This window comes from Rhinoraja longicauda, chromosome 29, assembly GCF_053455715.1.
Source record: "Rhinoraja longicauda isolate Sanriku21f chromosome 29, sRhiLon1.1, whole genome shotgun sequence".
In the NCBI taxonomy this organism is placed as follows: Eukaryota; Metazoa; Chordata; class Chondrichthyes; order Rajiformes; family Arhynchobatidae; genus Rhinoraja; species Rhinoraja longicauda.
Window position 1 is genome coordinate 548,630 of NC_135981.1, and position 25,588 is coordinate 574,217.

The following is a 25,588-nucleotide window of genomic DNA, read 5'->3' on the forward strand; positions in this document are numbered from 1 at the left end:
GGCAGTTGTTCATTATCACCTGCATCCTACACTACCTGTTCATGGCATTGCAATTCACTTGTTACAAAGTGCATGGATGCTGCCTAAATTTCTCATTGCTACCGAGTATAATACCTGGCACAGCCATTGTGAGTTGTGAGGACAAGTAAAGACTTTGAAATAATCTAGTTTCACCGAGTGTTCTAAATAGTCAGAATTCTGCCATCTAGCTGTGATGGCACAGAACCATGAATCCTGTGCATTAGCATTGAATAGAAGGGGGAATAGAGAGATATTGGGTGTAATTCCAGGAGTCAACTTGCAGTAAACTACCAGTCTCCCATTCGTCATTCCTTTTATTTTGCAAGTAAGATATTTATAATAATGGGTGGTGATAATTTCATTACATTATGCAATGGTCTCCCTATAGTACTGCATATATATATATGTGAAACGGGAAAACATATTAAATCATTAATATTCATTTCACATTTTTGCTTTTGTAGGTGAGCGTCCATTTCACTGTAATCAGTGTGGAGCATCCTTTACACAGAAAGGAAATCTCCTGCGCCATGTAAAACTTCACACTGCTGAGAAACCGTTCAAATGTCACCTTTGTAATTATGCCTGTCGGCGCAGAGACGCTTTGTCGGGTCACCTGCGCACACATTCCAGTAAGTTCATCTGTACATTCAATTATTCAGCGTCATCAAAAATCTTGATATTGTTTCAGATCAGCTTCCAAGAAGTGCGTAAAGGTCATGATTTGCATGTAAGCTTCATTTGAGGAAATAGGCCGGAAGCAGAATCAAGCAATTTCAAGTCAATAAAATAATAGTTGAAAGGAGAAAGGTAAAATGCAATAACCAGTAAAGTTCAGTGATTTTTTGTGATAACTTTATTAACCATTCTATAATAACCGCTCACAGCATGTTAATATAAATTATTTCTCCACACCGAAGTTGGTCTCTTCATCAGGAGAACAACAGGAGCTGTTGCTAAGTAGAGACCTGTCGTAGTTTATGTTTCCTTTTATTTGCACAACTCACAACTCAGTTATGTGGCTGATGATTGGCATGCACTCCGTGGGCCAAAGGGCCGATTTCCAATCTCTATTCCTCTATGACTCGGTTAGTCCCATCTATGTTAGTCACATGTGTCTGCATTTGGCCCAACTCCCTCTAAACCACGTACCTGTCCAAATGTCTGTTAAATGCTGTTATAGAATCTGCCTCACTTCTGGCAGCTCCTTCTCTATACCCACCACCCTTTGAGTGTAAACGTTGCCCCTCAGGTTTGTGTTAAATTTTGCCTCACTCATCTTTTGTGATTTCCCAGCTTTGAGCGCATTCACACTATCTGTTCCCCTCGTAATTCTTTTCACTTCTAAGATCACCTCTCAGTCTCCTGCGCTCCTATCTTCTCACTGTAGCTCAGCCCTTCAAGTCCTGGTAACATCCTTGTAAATCTTCTCTGTCCTCTTTCAGCTTAATTAGCCATAATATTTTTCTCCAAGATAAAGACAGAGAAGAGTTATTTATTAAGGACATTGCCCATCTGCTGCGGGGTTCTGGGGGGCTGTGTTCTCTCTTTCACTTATTGTACATAAATTTTCTTTGGATTCTCATTAATTTTATCGGCAAGAGCTATCTCCTGCCCTCTCCGACCTCCTGATTTACTTCTTACGTATGCTTAAGAGTAGGTAATGTTTTGCCCTCTTCCCTTGTAGGGTTCTCTACATATTGCATAAGGAAACTTTCCTGAACACACTTGATAAATTCCACCCAGTCTAAGCCTTGAAGATGCCTGCAATCTCCTGGCATATTTGTTCTTCTAATTCCCGCTGACTATTTGGAGGCCTATAATAAACTCCCAACTACTCTCCCAACAAGGTCATCATCCCCTTGTTATTTTTCTACTCCATCCATATAGCCTCACTGGACGAGCCTTCAGGAATGTCATCTTGGACTACTGCCATGACTATACCTCCTTTTTTTTCTCCCGACCGCTATCTCGTCTTTTTAGCACTTGTACCCTGGAAAATTAAGCTGCTAGTCCTGTCCCTCCCGTAACCAGGCTTCTGTAATGGCTATAACATTCCACTCATACGTATCTATCCATGCCCTGAGTTCATCTGCCTTACCCGTCAGGCCTCTCGCATTGAAATAAATGCAACTTAATCCCACAGGCTTGCCCCTGCCTATCCCATCTACTGAACTTGCTTTCATCACCTTCCTTACCAATGTCCAGCCTCTCACCTGCCTCAGTCCTGCATTAAATCTCTCTACACATTGCTATGATATTCCTACATCAAGTGATGTTTTAATATTGATGCCTTTGTTATATCCCTATGACATTCCACATTGCCATGAAGTTTTCTGATGATATTTCCATACTCAATATTCCATTGATATTTTATACCTAATGTTCATATCATTATGGTTGCAGGAGCATCAAAGAAACAACTTTGATATGGGAATGTTGCAGGTATGGCAAAATCATAGAAACAGAAAGAAGACATGTGCATTGTGTTACTTTGATGATCACAAATTCACATATTCTTTCAAACCAATAAAATAGTTTAACATAATGAAAGAATGTTATCATATCTTGTACATTGGAGAACTGAGAACATCGGCTGTGTCCTAAGATCTTCCTTCAGTCTGTTAGCAAGAGGTTGTTCAATGCTGAGTTCTGGAGAAGTGGAGTCAGAGCTCCTGCAATAGGGGATATGATTACTCTGGGGAACACATTCAGTTTGAGCACAAAATGTGTACCTGTTGACAAAGAATAATTGAGGAGGAAACATTACTGAGTCATAAATTCTGAGAGAGGGATCTGTCCGTCGAAGCAAGGATATTGATCAGTGAACACGCACAGTAAGCACGCAACGTTCTCTGATTAAAAATGATTGGTAATTAGAAGCATGCAAAATCCCCAGAAACTGGACATGTCCTGAGCAAAAGGGTCTGAAGTACATTTTTCTGGGGGTGCCTCAGGTGGTGCCAGGATTTATTGACTGTCCTTGACTTTGGCAAAAGTATGAAAAGCAAAGATGCTGGAATCTGGAAGCAAACCCAGAGTGCTGGTGAGCCCAGTGGGTCAAGCTGTAGAGCCAACATTTTAGCCAACAGAGTGCTGGTGAGCCCAGTGGGTCAAGCTGTAGAGCCAACATTTTAGGTCGAAACTGCTTCAGCTGAGTTCTTCCAGCATTTTGTTTTTTGGTAAATATACCTGTCTACAAGAGTCATGGGAGCCTTTTTGCTTCAGTCTGGGGAACAAGGAGATTGGATTTTCTGCCATATTTGTAGCTGTACTCCGCCTGTAAATGTCGAGCCGATGGTTCCCATGCAGCTTCGGCCGAAGGATAATTTGATGGATTATGCCAGTGTCTCACTGCTTCATGTAAAACATTGTGGATGATCCTCAATCAATAAGAGAAATGCACTTCTTCCCCCAAGTTAAGTCAAGTCACCAAATTTGTCTAAATTTTGGATTTCCTGAAATTTAGTGAATGAGTTAACAAATGGCGGCACGGTGGCGCAGCGGTAGAGTTGCTGCCTTACAGCGAATGCAGCGCCGGAGACTCGGGTTCGATCCTGACAATGGGCGCCGTCTGTACGGAGTTTGTACGTTCTCCCCGTGACCTGCGTGGGTTTTCTCCGAGATCTTCGGTTTCCTCCCACACTCCAAAGACGTACAGGTTTGTAGGTTAATTGGCTGGGCAAATGTAAAAATTGTCCCTAGTGTGTGTAGGTTAGTGTTAATGTGCAGGGATCGCTGGGCGGCATGGACCCGGTGGGCCGAAGGGCCTGTTTCCGCGCTGTATCTCTAAATCTAAATCTAAAAAATCTAAAAATGTGCTTAAATGTTGGATTTCCTGGTTTAGTGATGGATTTATATGCAGACCTGGAGATTTTTGTGAACTACAGTTATCATTACTTGATTTCCCAAACTATGTGCGACCACAGGCACACAAATACAGCTGGGCATTACCTTGGAGCATGGTGCTTCATCCTGAGGCTTCTGCTCACCAAATTGGAATCAGCATGTCAGGTGGCTGTTTGGCTCTTTGGTGACCAGGATTGTCCAACCTTTCTCTAGATCCTTACACCAGGCAGAGGCCCCATCGTGCTGCTGAGCGCATTTACAGTCACAAACAAGGACCCACATAGTATTTGTGGCGAATCCCATTAAGATGCAGTTCTGCTGCTTGGGAGTGACCTGCAGGATTTTCAAGGATCAATTATAGCTTTGGACATAAGTTGGTCATTTTAAAACAGAATGTGAAATCCTATATTCTTTGTATTATTTTTATTTTTTTAATCATTACTCTTTCTCATAGAATCCTTTCCTGTGAGATGATTAGCTATGCTAGCACATTACGTCTGAGCAGATGTACAATTGCCTGTTCCCATGTTGGGTCGACCATGTGCTGATCTGTCAATGTACAGTCTTGAATACTTTCCATGCACTTGCCTTCAAGGTTTGCCTGATCTAAGTGAAGGCTAAAGTTAGGCTCTTTGAGATTCCAGCTATTCTCTTTCTGAAAATATTCCTCCTTATCTTCTGCTTGGACCTTCAGTCAGTGATTTTAAATTCTACCCTTTGATTATAATCCCATGCCAGAGGAATCAGGCTTGAGATCTAATCTATCAACCCTCAAATTATAAAACCTTCTTTAAATCACCGTAATTTTCTTTGACCCAAGGATAAAAGATTCATAGAACATAGAATAGTACAGCACAGGAACAGGCCCTTCAGCCCACGATGTATGTGCTGAATATGATGCCAAGATAAATTAATCTTATCTGCCTGCACATAGTCCATATCACTGCATTCCCTGAAAATCCATGTGCCCATGTAAACGCCTCCTCAATGCCATGATCGTATCTGCCTCCACCACCTCTAGCAGCACCACACTGTGTAAAAATAAATTGCCGCGCGCATGTCCTTTTGCTCCTCTCACCTTTAATCTATGCCCTCACGTCTTTGATATTGCCACCCTGGGGAAAAGGGTCTGACTACCCCATCTATCCCTTCATAGTTGTATATACTTCTAACAGTTATACCTCAACCTCCAGCATTCTAGAGAAAACAATTCAAGTCGGACTTTTCCAACTCCTTGCCCTGTGCCCTGTTGTGTTATCATATCATATATATACAGCCGGAAACAGGCCCACTCGGCCCTCCAAGTCCGCGCCGCCCAGCGATCCCCGTACATTAACTTAATAAGACAAAGCAAGCTGTGCTTGTTCTGACAACTTCTCAGTTTAGCAATTTACAGCCGTGCTGTTGTTGATTCATCACCTCAACAGCACATTGGAAAGTTTCACATTGTCACCTACATTATACAAGCATATACTGTAAAGAGTGGGAGATTCACAATATAACAGAACAGAAAATCAAAAAGAAACTGTACAGTTGCCTCCTCCTACGCTATTTATGTAACAATTTTTTCCTCCTTTTTGATCCCAGGATACATTAAGTTTCCTGACTTGCTCTTTAGATGTGACTAGCTGCACGGAAAAAATGTAAGATTTGCGTCTTTCTGGGAAAGGATTCCATCTTCAGAAAGTGGGCTCAGGCCAGGAGTCAGTCATACACAGTATTTCATGTTCATTAACAGTTATAACGTTTAGAATATTTTACATATTACAAAAAATGCATGAAGGAAATATAATAAAATTACTCAGAACATCATTATTGACCTTTAGAAAAATGACACAAAGTGCTGGAGTAACTTAGACTGAAGATGGGTCTCGACCAAAACGTCACCTATACATGTTCTCCAGAGATGCTGCCTGACCCTCTGAATTACTCCAGCACTGTGTCTTTTTTTTAAACCAGCATCTGCAGTTTCTTGTTTCTCCATTATTCACCTTTCCCTCAGCTTTGGATTTAATCTTTATCTAAATCCCATTTTGAAAACATCCAGCTGATACTCTGCCTTGCTCTACCCTTTCTTTCTCCTTGCTGTCTGTTACCGCATTACCCTGACTGCCACAGATAGTGAGGTTACAGCAGCTGCCAGGTGGTGCTCTTTAATCTGCAGGTGGCCTTTGATGTTCAGCAACCAATTCCATCTTGGAAACGATATTTGAATGAAGTTCTAAGAGTTCTTCTTTTAACAGTTTGTAAATACGTGGCGCAGACGAGTTTGTAAAATGTTTGAAGGAAATTTGGGGACAATATTTTGAAGAGCTTTGCCTAATGATCGCACTGATGCATTGCTCCTTATTGCATTGAGGTATGTAAAGAATAGTTGGATTTTCGTGCTGAAATTATTCTCATATCAAATGGAGGAGCTCTGCAGAAAATTAAGCCACTGTTGTCAGTGGGTTATAAATGTAGTTAGCTTTCCTGCAGGACCTTTGCTACCCTTGCCCTGCTAGCATTTGGCTGCCGTTAAGTACATGACTGACATATCTACATGAGGACATTGTATCGCCCATATTCAAGACTTCATTGGCAGTTACTGAAACACTGTGAAATTTAGGAGGTTTGAACAACTACTCTTTCAGCTCAGATCAATAATCGTCTGGCTTCAACCACAACTACATCCCTCACCTCATCTCCAAAACACTACCTCTCCCTACCTGCACCCTCATGTCTCCCGACACAACCATATCAAACCACAACTCCACCTCCAACCTCACCCACCACACTCCAACCCCAAACACACCATACCTCATCTGTACCACTACACCCCACCCTATCTCATCCACGAGTTACCCCACCCCACCCACAACCCCACCTTGTTTCCACCCCACTTTACCCCCTACTGCCCTCGAACCATCCCACAATTACATCGTCAAACCACCCCATTTCCCTTTGATGTGCAGAGAGAAACGTGTTATTATTTGAATTAAGGGAGCCGTATTTGTCTGAATTTGCATCCAACACATTTAGCATAGACGAGGGTTTATAAGAATAAACAAGAACCGGTGAAGCAGTAAATGTTACGGAACAAGGAGACCAAGGCAGGAAGTTAGAAGCTTTAGTCTATTCGGTAAGAATGGGGAGGACCCAGAGAAATGTATCCTTTTTGCTTTATTTTTCAATAGTGCATAGAACAGTACAACGCAGGAACATAGAGCATAGAACAGTGCAGCACAGGAACATAGAGCATAGAACAGTGCTGCACAGGAACATAGAGCATAGAACAGTGCTGCACAGGAACATAGAGCATAGAACACAGAACAGTACAGCACAGGAACATAGAGCATAGAACAGTGCTGCACAGGAACATAGAGCACAGAACACAGAACAGTACAGCACAGGAACATAGAGCATAGAACAGTGCAGCACAGGAACATAGAGCATAGAACAGTGCTGCACAGGAACATAGAGCACAGAACACAGAACAGTACAGCACAGGAACATAGAGCATAGAACAGTGCTGCACAGGAACATAGAGCATAGAACACAGAACAGTACAGCACAGGAACATAGAGCATAGAACAGTACAGCACAGGAACATAGAGCATAGAACACAGAACAGTGCAGCACAGGAACATAGAGCATAGAACACAGAACAGTGCAGCACAGGAACATAGAGCATAGAACAGTGCTGCACAGGAACATAGAGCATAGAACAGTGCTGCACAGGAACATAGAGCATAGAACACAGAACAGTGCAGCACAGGAACATAGAGCATAGAACAGTGCTGCACAGGAACATAGAGCACAGAACACAGAACAGTACAGCACAGGAACATAGAGCATAGAACAGTGCTGCACAGGAACATAGAGCATAGAACACAGAACAGTGCAGCACAGGAACATAGAGCATAGAACAGTGCAGCACAGGAACATAGAGCATAGAACAGTGCTGCACAGGAACATAGAGCATAGAACACAGAACAGTGCAGCACAGGAACATAGAGCATAGAACAGTGCAGCACAGGAACATAGAGCATAGAACAGTGCAGCACAGGAACATAGAGCACAGAACACAGAACACAGAACAATGCAGCACAGGAACATAGAGCACAGAACACAGAACAGTGCAGCACAGGAACATAGAGCACAGAACACAGAACAGTGCAGCACAGGAACATAGAGCACAGAACAGTGCAGCACAGGAACATAGAACACAGAACAGTGCAGCACAGGAACACAGAACACAGAACAGTGCAGCACAGGAACATAGAGCACAAAACAGTGCAGCACAGGAACATAGAGCACAGAACAGTGCAGCACAGGAACCGGCCCTTCAGCCCACAAAGTTTGTGCCAAACATTATGCCAAGTTAAACTGCCTCCACCATGACCCCTGGCAATGTGTTTCAGGCTGCCACTACTCTCTGTGTAAAACACTTGTCCTGCTCATCTGTGTTAAGCTCACCCCCTTTCACCTTACAACTGCTCCCTCCAGTGTTGGGCGTTTCCACCCTGAGAAAAAGGTTGTGACTATCTACCCTATCTATGCCTCGCATCATTTTATATAATTCTATCAAGTCTCCTCTCAATCTCTGACATTCTAGAGAAAATGAGATCTGGGTGTCCTAGTGCATCAGTCACTGAAAGGAAGCATGCAGGTACAGCAGGCAGTGAAGAAAGCCAATGGAATGTTGGCCTTCGTAACAAGAGGAGTTGAGTATAGGAGCAAAGAGGTCCTTCTACATTTGTACCGGGCCCTGGTGAGACCGCACCTGGAGTACTGTGTGCAGTTTTGGTCTCCAAATTTGAGGAAGGATATTCTTGCTATTGAGGGCGTGCAGCGTAGGTTCACTAGGTTGATTCCCGGAATGGCGGGACTGTCGTATGTTGAAAGGCTGGAGCAATTAGGCTTGTATACACTGGAATTTAGAAGGATGAGGGGGGATCTTATTGAAACATATAAGATAATTAGGGGCTTGGACACATTAGAGGCAGGAAACGTGTTCCCAATGTTGGGGGAGTCCAGAACAAGGGGCCACAGTTTAAGAATAAGGGGTAGGCCATTTAGAACGGAGATGAGGAATAACTTTTTCAGTCAGAGTGTGGTGAAGGTGTGGAATTCTCTGCCTCAGAAGGCAGTGGAGGCCAGTTCGTTGGATGCTTTCAAGAGAGAGCTGGATAGAGCTCTTAAGGATAGCGGAGTGAGGGGGTATGGGGAGAAAGCAGGAATGGGGTACTGATTGAGAGTGATCAGCCATGATCGCATTGAATGGCGGTGCTGGCTCGAAGGGCTGAATGGCCTACTCCTGCACCTATTGTCTATTGTCTATAAAACAATTCAAGTATATCCAACTGCTTCCTCTAAGCTGGAACCCTCTTTCTTTCTTTCTTTCTTTCTTTCTTTCTTTCTTTCTTTCTTTCTTTCTTTCTTTCTTTCTTTCTTTCTTTCTTTCTTTCTTTCTTTCTTTCTTTCTTTCTTTCTTTCTTCCTTCCTTCCTTCCTTCCTTCCTTCCTTCCTTCCTTCCTTCCTTCCTTCCTTCCTTCCTTCCTTCCTTCCTTCCTTCCTTCCTTCCTTCCTTCCTTCCTTCCTTCCTTCCTTCCTTCCTTCCTTCCTTCCTTCCTTCCTTCCTTCCTTCCTTCCTTCCTTCCTTCCTTCCTTCCTTCCTTCCTTCCTTCCTTCCTTCCTTCCTTCCTTCCTTCCTTCCTTCCTTCCTTCCTTCCTTCCTTCCTTCCTTCCTTCCTTCCTTCCTTCCTTCCTTCCTTCCTTCCTTCCTTCCTTCCTTCCTTCCTTCCTTCCTTCCTTCCTTCCTTCCTTCCTTCCTTCCTTCCTTCCTTCCTTCCTTCCTTCCTTCCTTCCTTCCTTCCTTCCTTCCTTCCTTCCTTCCTTCCTTCCTTCCTTCCTTCCTTCCTTCCTTCCTTCCTTCCTTCCTTCCTTCCTTCCTTCCTTCCTTCCTTCCTTCCTTCCTTCCTTCCTTCCTTCCTTCCTTCCTTCCTTCCTTCCTTCCTTCCTTCCTTCCTTCCTTCCTTCCTTCCTTCCTTCCTTCCTTCCTTCCTTCCTTCCTTCCTTCCTTCCTTCCTTCCTTCCTTCCTTCCTTCCTTCCTTCCTTCCTTCCTTCCTTCCTTCCTTCCTTCCTTCCTTCCTTCCTTCCTTCCTTCCTTCCTTCCTTCCTTCCTTCCTTCCTTCCTTCCTTCCTTCCTTCCTTCCTTCCTTCCTTCCTTCCTTCCTTCCTTCCTTCCTTCCTTCCTTCCTTCCTTCCTTCCTTCCTTCCTTCCTTCCTTCCTTCCTTCCTTCCTTCCTTCCTTCCTTCCTTCCTTCCTTCCTTCCTTCCTTCCTTCCTTCCTTTTTTTCATTTTATTTCGTACATGTTAAAAGACATCAATTAAAAAACAAAATAAACAAAAACAGCAGAAGAAATACAAAGAATTTCATCCATTACTTAACGTCTTTACATGTGCGAAAAGGAGTAGGAAGAAGTGTGAACTTATTTAATCCTACCCCCATTCCCTAATCAATATTTATCAAGTATTATCTATAATAACTAATACCTAAAATACATATATAACTACATATATACTCACTCACCCCTACAATCATATGAATATACCTATTTACATAATAATGTCTATATTAACCACATCTGATATATATACATACATTAGGCCAATCATATATATACATATATCCGACCATTTACATACAAAATATAAATCCAGGCAGCATTCTGGAAATCCTCCTCTGCACTCTCTTCAAAGCCTCCACAACTTTCCTGTAATGGAGCAACAGGAACTGCAAATGCGGCCTAAGAAAAAGTGCAATAGAGCTGCAATAGAGGATGGAGGAGGGAGATGGTGTTGGAACGAGGGAGAGAGTGAGGGATGTTGATGCAGGAAAGGGGGATGGATGTTACAGGGCTATTTTTGGAGGCACATTGGGTACAGAGGGGTTTGGACACCAGGAGGAAGGTGAGGATTTGGAGGCAGGTGTGAGGCAGGTGTGAGGCAGGTGTGAGGGAGGAGTGGGGAAAGAGCAGGTCAAGCTATTGTGGGTGGGAGCTGGAGCTTTTTTGAGGGACTGAGGTGAAGATGTTGATGAAGGGAAGTGATGTGCAGATTTCTAAATCACATTCCTGTTAGTTGTCACATAGATGATGGGAAAGCTTTGGAGAATCAGGTGTGGAGCTCATCGCAGAGTTCCCAACCCCTTGCAGTCAGAGTATTTCGTTTTCTGGTCTTCGGCGACCTCCCTCCTGAGATGTTGATGGTGTGTAATTCAGCAATGGGAACTCAGTTAATATCTAGAACAAGTGGTTTTGCTCCTTATCAGTCCCTGCCTGACTGTCGCTCTGATCTTTCTACATGCAAGCGCAGATTGCTTCATTATCTGAGGAGTTGCAAATGGAATATTGTACAAACATCAGCAAACATCTCCACTCAAAAACATTGCACACTGTCTGGAACTTCTTACATACAAGCAAAGAGATTATTAAAAAGCCGATGGGTGGTCTGTGAATCTGTGGGATTCTCTGCCTCAGAGGGCAGTGGAGGCCAATTCACTGGACACATTCAAAAGAGAGTTAAATAGAGCTCTTAGGGCTAGCGGAATCAAGGGATATTGGGAGAAGGCAGGAACGGGGTACTGATTGTGGATGATCAGCCATGATCACATCAGATGGCGGTGCTGGCTGGAAGGGATGAATGGCCTCCTCCTGCACCTATTTTCTATGTTTTCTATGTCTGTACTCGGCATCTGGAATAGATGAAAGTGGGATAACATTAGAATGGGGAATAGGGTGAGTGTTGAACTTAAGATGATATGGTGTGATGCAGCACTCCCACGCACTGCACAGTTTTGTCCCCTGAAGGACTGATGATATGGTGTGATGCAGCACTCCCACGCACTGCACAGTTTTGTCCCCTGAAGGACTGATGATATGGTGTGAGGCAGCACTCCCACGCACTGCACAGTTTACATTATTCCCATCATCATCAGTGGAGACAACTAATCCATTTGATGCTGATAGACGTGCCATTGTTATCCTTTCTTGACAATGTGACAGCAGGCAGTCTTGTAAAGTTGCTGTCCCTGGGGCAGGCAAGCTGCAAGCAGTCCACACCAGATTTTCACTTTTAAAACTGCACTAAATTAGACACTGCTATTTCTGCATTTCCTATCATTTTGTTTTTTTGTAACCTTGCAGCCAAGTGGGACTGCAACCATTTGCGTAAACCTAAAGGCTGGGTATAGATCTGTCTGCCAGCTTTGCATCTCCCAGGGGCAGATGGGTTTGGGTGGAGGTGGGGGGGGATGTACAGATGGGCACAGACCCACCCCACATCATACCAACAATCAGCAGTAAGAATATTAAGGAAGCACATGTACGTGTTTATATGTTTAATAAGCAATGCAAAAGTAGTCGCATTTTAATTTCCCCAGTGTCTGGTATGTCCTGTGTTTTATTTGAAGAATTATTTTCATATATGTGGAGAATATTGAAACAAAGGCTGAATAGGAAGATTGTGGCCGCACCAGTTATATTCGTTACTTGTGCGTTGTGATAAACCTCGTAATATGTTGTCATTTCAGGAAAGCTTGTTTTTGTAGGGGAAGGGTGTTGTAAAATGAGAAAGCTGTCGGTTACATTTAGTTCAGTACCGGCTTTACTGCACATCAAATCTCACACCCAGGTCAGAAGCCAAGACTCCTGTGGTGAGCATCTCATATTTTGACTCACTCTGGCTTCTCCATTGTCAATAAGGTACTTGTCAGGTGTGTGATGTAGAGATATGCTCAGCTGTACAATTAAACACTACATGACCTGACAGTCTGTCCTTGGAATGCTGGCCTGACCACGTATCACTGTGCGTATGCCCACCCCACCCAGCATCTCAGCGCCCTCTCATGGCCCCAGCAACATGCAGTTGTGTATTTATTTATAAAATACTGCCGTTTGTAGTTTTATTTATAAAGAGATGGCCCGGCTTGTTCTGACCCAAACCCGCCGTCTAACAAAGCAGACACAACCCTAACCGGACATTTACCTATTTGGGTCCCATCAGCTTGGTCAAGTAGGTGGGCTTTAGTTTGGTCAAATACTTCCCATTCACTTGGAGCTTTAACAATACTCAAGAAGCTCAATCCATCTTATCTGGCAGCTCATTCCATAAGCCCACCACCCTGTGTGAAAGAACTACCCCTGAGGTTCCTATTAATTCATTCCCCTTCTTCCTAAACCTATATCCTCTGGTTTATTCACAAAATGCTGGAGTAACTCAGCAGGTCAGGCAGCATCTCGGGAGAGAAGGAATGGGTGATGTTTCGGGTCGAGACCCTTCTTCAGACTGACCCTTCTTCAGACTTCTCGACCCGAAACGTCACCCATTCCTTCTCTCCCGAGATGCTGCCTGACCTGCTGAGTTACTCCAGCATTTTGTGGATAAATCGATTTGTACCAGCACCTGCAGTTATTTTCTTATACTATATCCTCTGGTTCCTGATTTCCTACTCTGTGTGAAAGACTGGGCATCTACCTTATCCATTGTTCTCATGATCTATACAACTCTACAAGGTTACCCCTAATTCTCTTGCGTTCCAAGGAATGAAGTCCTAGGCTGCCCAACCTCTCTTATAGGTCAGCCCCTCAAGTCTTGGCAAAGTCCTCGTAAATTTTCTCTGCAATTTTTCCAGATTAACAACATCTTTCCTTGAGCAAGCTGCCCAAAATTTAACACAATACTCCAAATGTGGCCTCACCAACATCTTATACAACATAACATCCCAAACATCTGTACTCGATACCCTGACTGATGATGGTCAATGTACACCATCTTGACCCGCCCTATCTTCCTGTGACAATACTTTCAACGAACTATGTATCTGCACTCATAAATCCCTCTGTTGTACAACATTTCCCAAGGCCCTGCCACTCACTATGAAGATTCTTCCCTGGTTTGACTTCCCAAAATGCCACACCTTGCACTTATCTGCATTAACCTCCATTAACCAGCCCTCGGCCCACTTCCCAACTGATCCAGATCCTGCTGTCATTTTTGATAACCATCTTCACTATCTACAATACCACCCACATTAGTGTCATATGCAAACTTACTAAGCATGCCTTGTACATTCTCATCCAAATCGTTGATATTAACCATAAAGACCAATGCACCCAGCACTGATCCCTGAGGCACACCACGAGTCACAGGCCTCCAGTCCTACAGAAAACCTTCCACCTTTGTGGTGCTAATTTTCTATCCAGTCGGTTAGCTCTCTCTGGATTCCATGCAATCTAATCTTCCAGAGCAGCCTCAGAATGAAAGATTCTAGCTTGAATATAATGCAGCACAATGTACAGATTGGAAACTGCATGTAGTGCACACAAACAAGGTTGTGGAACCGAATCAAATGCCTTGCTGAAGTCCAGATAGATAACGTCTTCATTTTAATGCGAGAAAGATTAGAGCAGCAGGCACCACCTATACATTCCTTACCAAGTTACACTCCAACCTGACTTGAAAATATATATTCCTTTGTTGTCTAAATCCTGGAATACTCTACACATGATAGCACCTTTACCAAAAGGACAGCAGAGGCCCAAGAAGGAACCTCACTACCTTGGTAAGAATAGTAGTGGGCAATAGATATAGGCCTTGTCAGCAATGCACACATCCACTAAATGAAGTTAAAAAATACAGTTGGCTTCTTGGCGAAATGTAATCAACAGCCTTATGATGTCGGTGTGCCTTCCGCATCGCAACCAACAGGTGCAGATGGAAAAGCAGAAATTCTGGAAGAAATCAGCCAGTCAAGCAGCATCAGTTGAAAAGAAACCAGTCCAGAAGGGGCTATCATATTTAGCATCCTTGAAACCTTGTTTGTGTGCACTACATGCAGTTTCCAATCTGTACATTGTGCTGCATTATATTCAAGCTAGAATCTTTCATTCTGATACTGCTGATGCAGAAAAATAGAAAGCTTTCTGCAATAAGTCAGCCCTATTGATTGATTTTAGCCTTATCAGCTCATAAAGACAGTTTAAAACCACAGGGCTTTAGAACACTGAAGCGTGCAAGCTGGGCAACATTCACTCTGAACATGCAAATTTAGTCAGAGTGTGAACTGATACCAGGATTTGGCCGAAGGATGGTTTTGATCTGATACTCCCTCTGCATCTATGGTTTCCTGACAAAATAGGTTTTCAAAGCTCAGATAGATCCCAGCTATTGTCATCCTGAGCTGTTGCTTAGTTTCATCAATGTCTGATGTTCTAGCTTGTCATTCTAATTCTGCAAGGACTGTGAGAACATGCAAACCTTGGTAACATGGAGTTTGAGAGAGGTTAGGCAGCATTTTGGGTTTAGATGATGATTTGTTGTTGGTGGAGAAATAAAGTTTTCAGTGCAATGTCAAGTAATGATCTGAAAAATCATTTTGCTTAGCTCTGTAATTTTGTACACAACGAAAAGGAATTTAGTCAAAACTTAAGGTGTCAAACATGATCAGAAAGTTGGTTCCCTCATGACGGCAGATTTGTTTTATGTCATGGGACATGCACAGGGGCGTAAAAGGGCCTCCAGCACTCATTTGTGCAACCGTTCATGCAGAAGCTTGTCATTACAACACTCTGTCACTGCATTAGAAGGAGACAGACTTACCTGGGGCAGCTTTACAGGCCCATGCTTGGATGTCATTGCAGGGGATTCCTTTTGTGATTTTAGCAATCCCATCCCCATCATTCACTGCAGGTTTCCTTCACACGCTGTACAAATGGCCCCAGACAGTTGGCATTCCCATTTCCTCTCACTGTCACAGCCAGTCGGTATCGCCTCTTCCCCACTCTCAAATACAAACCACTCCTGTGCCCTAAATCAATGATTGAGATCCTGATTCCATCCCCTCCCCCCCACTGAGGGTAGATCAGATCTGCATTGCCAGCATGATGGGAGACCTACTGTATGTGAACACAGTGCTAGACACTTTCCCCCCAGTGCCGAACACTTGCCCCCCAGTGCTGGACACTTGCCCCCCAGTACTGGACACTTGCCCCCCAGTGCCGGACACTTGCCCCCCAGTACTGGACACATGCCCCCCAGTACGGGACACTTGCCCCCCAGTGCCGGACACTTGCCCCCCAGTGCCGGACACGCCCCCCAGTGCCGGACACTTGCCCCCCAGTTCCGGAAACTTGCCCCCCAGTGCTGGACACTTGCCCCCCAGTACTGGACACTTGCCCCCCAGTACTGGACACTTGCCCCCCAGTACCGGACACTTGCCCCCCAGTGCCGGACACTTGACCCCCAGTACCGGACACTTGCCCCCCAATGCCGGACACTTGCCCCCCAGTGCCGGACACTTGCCCCCCAGTGCTGGACACTTGTCCCCCAGTGCTGGAGCTGGTGAGGGAAGCCTTTGCTTAACGATTGCAAGGCCGTTTCCAATGAGCTGCAATATTAAGGCCAGGCGGTTTTGTACAACGGGCAGTAAAAACAAAAAACTTGCTGTCTCGCATGTAGTGGATCCCGGGGGAGAATTGAACCTTTGACGACAATGACTGGTGGCATTCTGCTAATATTATCAGGAGACATCGACCTGAAGCCTGTCAATGGAGTTGAGTTACTAGTTAACTTTGTCCTATCGAGCAGACTCAAGGAAGCAAATAGTTACGAGGTTTCTTACAGTGGATCCCAGATTCACCAATGATAGAGACAAAGAAACAAATGAATTTGAATGCCACACCTAATTTTTCTCCCCACTCTATTTTTATTATTGCACGAAGATGCCGGTTTTGTTGTTATCCTGCTGAAACTGTTTATTTAGAATGATATTTTTGCTAAATGACTAAGAGTTAAAATCATTGTTGCTCGTAATAGTCCTTAGTTCATATGTGTTTGCTTTGTATTCCTGTGAGATGTCTCACTGTTTTCATTTTCTCCTTGCAGTTGACAAACCATACAAATGTAGCTTCTGTGGGCGGAGTTATAAACAGCGCAGCTCTCTGGAGGAGCACAAGGATCGTTGCCACAGTTACCTACAGGGCATGGGTCTCTGCACTCCAGGTGAGATGACTGCATCTTTATGCATTTTCATTATGTGCTTGGACTTTTAATTCAGATGTCAGGAGACAAATTGGGCTGAAGGGCTAATTTCCATGCTGTAAAACTCTATCCATCTAATTACTGAACTAATCTGCAAAGTGACATGAATCTTTTCATCTCCAAATCAAAGAAATGAAGACATTCTTCTTGAGCACATTGTAAGGGTCATTGACTAGCTTTCATTGCAATTCTGTGGCTTTTGAGAAGGTCAATCAGGCTGTGGGAGAGGATGTTCTTTGATTGGGAGGCAGGTGGACAGTTTGGGAAATGGTTTATTCCTTCTTACTTTTATGTTAATCATCATTGTGCTGCCAAAAAATAGACTTAAGGTTCTCAATACTAGCTCAAATGGTCTTTCTCCATTTTGATCAGCCATGGCAGAAGATTCTCAGGTGTCGATAGTGATGTCACTTTTTTCCATTGTAAAGTTGAGACAATTTCTCATTTGTCCAGTAGATCAGCTGGGAAACCTGCTGGACATGAGTAGCAGCATAGCAGTGAGATATCTCCCCAGACAATGCCTCATGAAAAATCTATCATTCTACCAACAAGAGTCACAGAGTGCCCTCAGCATCAGGATTGCCCTGAGGTCCATTATATTTAGCACCTGTGAAGAGACTCTTGGGTTCTCTGCCAGATAACGTCAGGAGCAATGTGATGAGAAAGATATAATTAAAGTGTTCTTGGATTGAAACCTCCACCATGATTGAAAAGAAATGGCTGCTCTGGCACCTGAACGCTGAGATCCAGCAGAAACCCTGGCTGCTCTGGCACCTGGAAGTTGAGATCCAGCAGAAACCCTGGCTGCTCTGGCACCAGAACTCTGAGATCCAGCAGAAACCCTGGCTGCTCTGGCACCAGAATGCTGAGATCCAGCAGAAACCCTGGCTGCTCTGGCACCTGGAAGCTGAGATCCAGCAGAAACCCTGGCTGCTCTGGCACCTGGAAGCTGAGATCCAGCAGAAACCCTGGCTGCTCTGGCACCTGGAAGCTGAGATCCAGCAGAAACCCTGGCTGCTCTGGCACCTGGAAGCTGAGATCCAGCAGAAACCCTGGCTGCTCTGGCACCTGGAAGCTGAGATCCAGCAGAAACCCTGGCTGCTCTGGCACCTGGAAGCTGAGATCCAGCAGAAACCCTGACCTAAACAACAGACGTGGATGGAAAACAATGAGATGTTGCGCCAGCCCACTGATAACCGAATCATATGGCGATTCCTCGGCGATGTCAGAACCATCTATGATCTCAACACCCAACGGTCCATCTTGCTGAGTCATATGGCGAGAACATCAGAATCATATGGCGATTCCTCGGCGATGTCAGAACCATCTATGATCCCAACACCCAACGGTCCATCTTGCTGAGTACCAAGAACAGATATTAACTCTGATGAGCTGTAAGCATTTCTGAGATGTAAAATCATCTGCACCTATTGTAATATAGTGTAAAGACCGTTGACCCAAGATGTTCTGCATTGGGCAAGCACCAAGAAGAAGACAACATTTTTCCAGCGGATAGTGGGAACTTCTAAGGGAATTTCCTCCCTAGGGACGCCAGGAAATTTTAGTTGAATTTAGAGATACAGCGCGGAAACAGGCCCCTCGGCCCACCGGGTCCGCACTGACCAACGATCCCCGCACATCAACACCATCCTACACCCAATAGGGACACTTTTTACATTTACCAAGCCAATTAACCTACAAACCTGTACGTCTTTGGAGTGTGGGAAGAAACCGAAGATCTCGGAGAAAACCCACGCAGATCACGGGGAGAACATGCAAACTCCTACAGACAGCACCCGTAGTCAGGATGGAACCCGGGTCTCCGGCACTGCATTCGCTGTAAGGCAACAACTCTACAAACTCTGCAACTCTACCACTGTGCCACCATGACCACCCTGAATGTGAAATGTGAAAATAAAATGAGCAGACCCAATTAGCCCATCCACTCAGGGCTTGTCCAAATAAATACATTTCATAATGAAACTCTCTGAGAACAGAGAAACATTTTTGTGCAATTATTTCGAAATGTGAAATTACAAGACAGAAAACAACCATTTCCTATGGAGACTGTCATGTGTCCTGAAATCAAAGAGGTTTCTTCATGCAATGATTATCAGAGGATTCCAGCTCCCTCTGATAGTCATCACTGGTAATCAGATAGCCAGTTGTGATTGCAAAATAATCTTCCTCTGCGTTTCCCCCTCCATCACAGGGCAACCACATTACATATCTCACAGGAAACCAGCATCTTCCTTTACTTGTACGTGCTTGAGGTGGTTTCATCTGCCTTTTTTTCACCAGTTTACATCAAACAAATCTGGACACCAACTAATTGGCATTTGTGGCAGAACAATTTGTTCAAAATATGACAAATCATTGGTAATTGTGAAAGAGCAATGAATCCTTTCTTAAAGAATGAGGTTAATGCTGCTTCCTTCTTACGTCTGATGCTCATTGTCCTGTTGAGTTTCCCTAGCATTTTCTGTTTTTTACTTAGAATTTACAGCATCTGCAATTTTTTTCATTAATAAATCAAGAATTACTTCATGTGAAGATGATTCTAGATGAACAAATACTTTAAAAATCCAACTCCTTCCCAAAATATAACTAGTGATTTCAAGGCCTGGCACAGAAGAGAGAGAATCAGTCTGGCTTTACTTGAGGGCTCAATGTTACCTCATCACCAGTACATGGCACCTCTCAAATTACAAAGGCACCTCTCAAATTACTGACCCACAAGCTGACCAGCCGTGGCTGGCATAACATCAGAAATAAGTAGATCAAAATAGAAGCAGGAAGAGGGCCGAAACCTGAATGATCCTGCTCTGCCATCTAGTAAGATCACCGATGACCCTATGTCTCAAATCCATTCACCTTTACAAATCCCATATCCTCAGAGGCACAAAGTATTTTTCAATACCTTCTCTGTAATGCTGGAAGGTTAATCAATTGGCAGCAGAAACAAGGCAGCAGATTGCTTCGGTCTGCATTAATTATTGATGTTGCCTGAGACTTTATTAATATCATAAGGTCATAAGTGATAGGAGTAGAATTAGACCATTCGGCCCATCAAGTCTACTCCGCCATTCAATCATGGCTGATCTATCTCTCCCTCCTAACCCCATTCTCCTGCTTCCTCCCCATAACCTCTGACACCTGTACTAATCAAAAATATATCAATCTCTGCCTTAAATATATCCACTGACTTGGCCTGTACAGCCTTCTGTGGCAAAGAATTCCACAGATTCACCACCCTCTGACAAATGAAATTTCTCTTCATCTCCTTCCTAAAAGAATGTCCTTTCATTCTGTGACCTCTAGTCCTAGACTGTCCCATATCATAGCTAATATTGATTGTCATTGCCACTCATATAATGTTTGTACTTATCAATTAGTTTGCATGTTGCACCAGTTAACAGTTCTGCAATCAACACACTGTACCATTACCACATTTGATCTTTATCTGAGCAGCAACAGATGCCTGTAATCATTTATTTGGTTCACACCACAGGTTGTAGCTAAAGATTCCATAGTATTTTTCCATTGGTGGAATTTGAGGTGAAACAGGTCCTAATCTTCCAGTCGCCTGGAGGTTCCAGAGGAACAGGAGAATTGTAGATGTTACTTCCTTGTTTAAAAAGAGGTACAAGGATAAACCCAGAAACCGCAGGCTATCTTTCTAACCTTAGTGGTGAGAATCTTGTTTGAATCTATAATCCAGAGCAAAATAAATATCTCCGGACAGCTGTGAATTAATATATGAAACCAAATAGTGCAGTACTCATCAAAAGTAAATAATACGGAGTAATTTATACTTATTTGAGTATTTTAACGAAAGGGCTGATAAGGGAGTGTCGTTGTTTTGCATATAGATTTGCATAAGCCAATTGATTAATTAGCTTCTAATAGGCTCAGCAACAAAACTGAAGTCCATGAAATAAGAGAGTCATCGTTATAGAGTCATAGAGTGATACAGTGTGGAAACAGGCCCTTCGGCCCATCTCACCCACACTAACAACTCGCCAACAATGTCCCAGCTACACGAGTCATAGAGTGATACAGTGTGGAAACAGGCCCTTCGGCCCAACTCACCCACACCAGCCAACAATGTCCCAGCTCCACGAATCATAGAGTGATACGGTGTGGAAATAGGCCCTTCGGCCCAACTCACCCACACCGGCCAACAATGTCCCAGCTACACTAGTCCCACTTGCCTGCGCTTGGTCTATATCCCTCCAAACCTGTCCTATCCATGTACCTGTCTAACTGTTTCTTAAACGTTGGGATAGTCCCAGCCTCAACTACCTCCTCTGGCAGCTTGTTCCATACACCCTTTGTGTGAAACTGTTACCGCTCAGATTCCTATTAAATCTTTTCCCCTTCACCTTGAACCTATGTCCTCTGGTCCTCGATTCCCCTCCTCTGGGCAAGAGACTCTGTGCGTCTACCCGATCTATTCTTCTCATGATGTTATGTGAGATTCTATAAGATCACTCTTTATCCTACTATGCTCCATGGAATAGAGACCCAGCCTATTCAACCTCTCCCTGTAGCTCACACCCTCTAGTCCTGGCAACTTCCTTGTAAATCTTTTCTGAACCCTTTCAAGCTTGACAATATCTTTCCTCTCACATGGTGCCCAGAACTGAACACAATATTCTAAATGTGGTCTCACCAACATCTTATACAACTGCAACATGACCTCCCAACTTCTATACTCAATACTCTGACTGATAAAGACCAAAGTGCCGAAAGCCTTTTTGACCGCCTTAACCACCTGTGACTCGACCTTCAAGGAACCATGTATCTGTACTCCTAAATCCCTCTGTTCTACAACACTACCCAGAGGCCTACCATTTACTGTATAGGTCCTGTCCTTGTTCAACGTCCCAAAATGCAACACCTCACACTTCTCTGTATTAAATTCCATCAACCATTCCTCCGCCAACCTGGCCAATCGATCCAGATCCTGCTGCAATTTTTCACAACTATCTTCACTATCTGCAAAACCACCACTTTTGTATCATCTGCTAACTTGCTAATCTTGCTGTGTGTGTCCTTCCTCATCCAAATCATTGATATGAATGACAAACAGTAATGGACCCAGCACCAAACCCTGAGGCACACCACTAGTCACAGGCCTCCAGTCCGAGAAACAACCTTCCACCATCGGCTTCTGCTTCCTTCTATAGAAACATAGAAAAACATAGAAAATAGGTGCAGGAGTAGGCCATTCGGATCTTCGAGCCAGCACATCCATACAATGTGATCATGGCTGATCATCCAAAAACAGCACCCCATTCCTGTTTTTTCCCCATATCCCTTGATTCCGTTAGCTAAAAGCTAAATCTAACTCTCTCTTGAAATCCAGTGAATTGGCCTCTACTGCCTTCTGTGGCAAAGAATTCCACAGATTCACAACCCTCTGGGTGAAAACGTTTTTCCTCATCTCAGTCCTAAATGGCCGACCCCTTATTCTTAAACTGTGACCCCTGGTTCTGAGCACCCCCAACATCGAGAATATTTTTCCTGCATCTACCCTGTCCAATCCTCTATGAATTTTACATGTTTCCATAAGATCCCCTCTCATCCTTCTAAATTCCAGTGAATGCAAGCCCAGTCGACCTATTCATTCATCATATGTCAGTCCCGCCATCCCAGGAATTAACCTGGTGAACCTACGCTGCATTCCCTCAATAGCAATAATGTCCTTCCTCAAATTAGGAGACCAAAATTGCACCCAATACTCCAGGTGCGGTCTCACCATGAAGCCAATTTTCTATCTATTCAGCTATCTCTCCTTGGATCCCATTTGATCTAACCTTCCAGAGCTGCCTACCATGCAGAATCTTATTGAATTCTTTGCTGAAGTCCATATATGCAACATCTGCTCTCATCGACCTTTTTGGTCACGTCTTCAAAAAACTCAATCAGATTTGTGAGGCACGACCTTCCACGTATAAAACCATGCTGACTGTCCCTAATCAGCCCTTGTTCGTCTAAATGCCTGTATATCCTATCCCTCAGAATACTCTCTAGTAACTTTCCAAGTACAGATGTTAAGCTCACTAGCCTATAATTCCTAGCATTTTCCCTGCAGCCCTTCTTGAATAGAGGCACAACATTTGCTTAACTTACTTTTCTATACCTTTCACAAACTCTTGCTAGCTCCTGATCGTCTCATTTTGCCACCTGTCAGTTTCAGTCAGTGGTGCTGGTTTGGCTACGTGTGGATCATGAAATGGTGATGCCAACAGCTTAATTCTCGGAAAAGACGATCTTTTGCAATAACCATCTCATTAGTTGATGCCGATAACAGATTTCTTACTTAATGAATTTCATCATCAGACTGTAGTTGAAATTTTAGTAAATGACTAACTGGACCAGCCAGCCTTTCATTTCTCTGTACCTACCATTAATCTAAAGGTTAAAAATGTGATTTTATTTCCTTTATGTAAAATTTCCATTTTATTAAATAGGGCACTACATTCAGATATGATCATATCACATTCCTTTATATAGGTCACAGCATTTGATAGGCTGTTACATTTGAACATGCTGTTAGATTATTTTTATTTTTCAGTTTAAAGTGTAGCGTCACAGCAGTCTCCAGTAATTAAACTTATCTCGATATTATTGAAAAGTGTTGCTGGCTCCATGCTGTTCTGAGATGGGTCTTCCTGGGTACTAATCAGAGGTCAAAGGCTTATTAGTTGTTTTGAGCTTATAATGTCATCTACGTCCTTAATCAATTTTATGTATCTGCATGTTTACACCAGGAATGAATCGAAATGCTGAAAATCTGAAATAAAGCAAAACGTACTCAGCAATTCAGAAGCATCTGTAAAGAGGGAAACGGTGATTATTTCAGGTCAATGACCCTTCATTCTGGTACTGACAAAAGGCTGCCATCCTGGAATATTCTCTTCACAGAGTACTTCCACCATTTTATGTTTTAAACTCTGGCATGAGCTAACGTGGGAAGAGCACAACATGGAACATGCATTTTGACTGTATGTCATGAAGATTGAGATAGAAGTGGGGTATTCCGTGAGTGCCCATGTCTGGATGAAAAGTCAGCAAGTAATGAAAGTGAGACAGGCATCACGGGTACTGCATTAATCATACTTGCAAACAATTAAACCTCCACATGCTGGACATAACTTGTATTGCTTTAGTTTTGACTTTGCGTGCTACCCAGTTAAGTCATACTGCGGATGAATACAATCCAGCCTTACACAAGTACAAGTGTAAAGAGAAGAATACCAGAGTGCAGAACAGTAATAGTCTTACAGCTACAGGGTCATTTGTACAAGTGAAAAAAGTTCAAGGGCTGCAATGAAGTAGGATGGGAAATCTGTACTGCACCCTTGCCCCATGAGAGGACTGTTCAATCGTTTGATAATAACAGGGACATACAAGTTGCTGCTTGATGGAGGATGCTATTTTTCCCATTTCAGATCCATCCAAACAAGTTACATGAAAGGTTCGACCAATCCATTCTGCTGTGGACCTGGATGGCAGGGCACGCTAGAGGGCACAGCTTAGACTCATCTTTCTGTTACATTCTTCCCATCCCACACAATGCTCCCCTCCTCAATTTCCAATTTCCAGACGCCACTGGTGTGGACTGGTCATCAAATAATGATGAAAGGGATATAGAGAGGAGGTTGAGAACCGTGTAAGTTGGTGCCAAGACAACCTCTCCCTCAATGTCAGCAAGGCAGAGATTGTGATTGACTTCTAGGAGCTCAGAGTGCAGGAATATAGTTCCTTGAATGTGGCAACACAAGTAATAGGGTGGTCAAAAAGGCTTTTGGCAACATCGGCCTTCATCAGTCAGAGTATTGAGTATAGAAGTGAGGAGATTATGTAACATGTAGTATAAGAAAATAACTGCAGATGCTGGTACAAATCGAAGGTATTTATTCACAAACGCTGGAGTAACTCAGCAGGACAGGCAGCATCTCTGGAGAGAAGGAATGGGTGACGTTTCGGGTCGAGATCGAGTCTGAAGAAGGGTCTCGATCCGAAACGTCACCCATTCCTTCTCTCCAGAGATGCTGCCTGACCTGCTGAGTTACTCCAGCGTTTTGTGAATAAATACCTTAGATTATGTAACATGGTGAAATCACATTTAAAGTATTATGTGCAGTTTGGTCACCATATTATTGGAAAGATGCTGTCAAGCTGGAAAGGGTGCTGAGAAGATTTACGAGGATGTTGCCAGGACTCGTGAACTTGAGCTATAAGGAGAGGTTGAGCAGTCTATGACTCTATCCCTTGGAGCGCAGGAGGATGAAGGGTGATCTTATAGAGGTGTACAAAATTGTGAGAGGAATAGATCGAGTAAATACACAGAGTCTTTTGCCCAGAGCAAGGGAATCAAGAACCAGACATAGGTTTAGAGAGGGGAAGGATTGAATAGAAATCTGGGGGGTAACTTTTTTACACAAACTGTCAGTTGGATGGAAATATTTGCACACTCAGCATTTGTCTTTGGCCTGTGGATAATGACTGGTAGGCAATCGATATTGGCCATCTTGCAACAATATTAGCAAAGAGCAACTTAAAGTCAAATCTCCAGATGCTGGAAATGTCTAACAAAGAAAGGCATAAAGAGGCTGGCTTTA

The 25,588-nt window shown here is 43.6% G+C and overlaps 1 protein-coding gene across 1 annotated transcript in view; it reads left to right on the forward strand.

Moving 5' to 3' along the window:
• LOC144607663 (zinc finger protein Aiolos-like) overlaps nt 1-25,588 on the forward strand; it is a 97,378-nt gene that overhangs the window by 54,745 nt on the left and 17,045 nt on the right. Inside the window, exons 5-6 of the mRNA XM_078424658.1 lie at nt 486-653; nt 16,800-16,916. Of these exons, the coding sequence (XP_078280784.1) occupies nt 486-653; nt 16,800-16,916 (285 nt within the window). The remainder of the gene's footprint in view (nt 1-485; nt 654-16,799; nt 16,917-25,588) is intronic.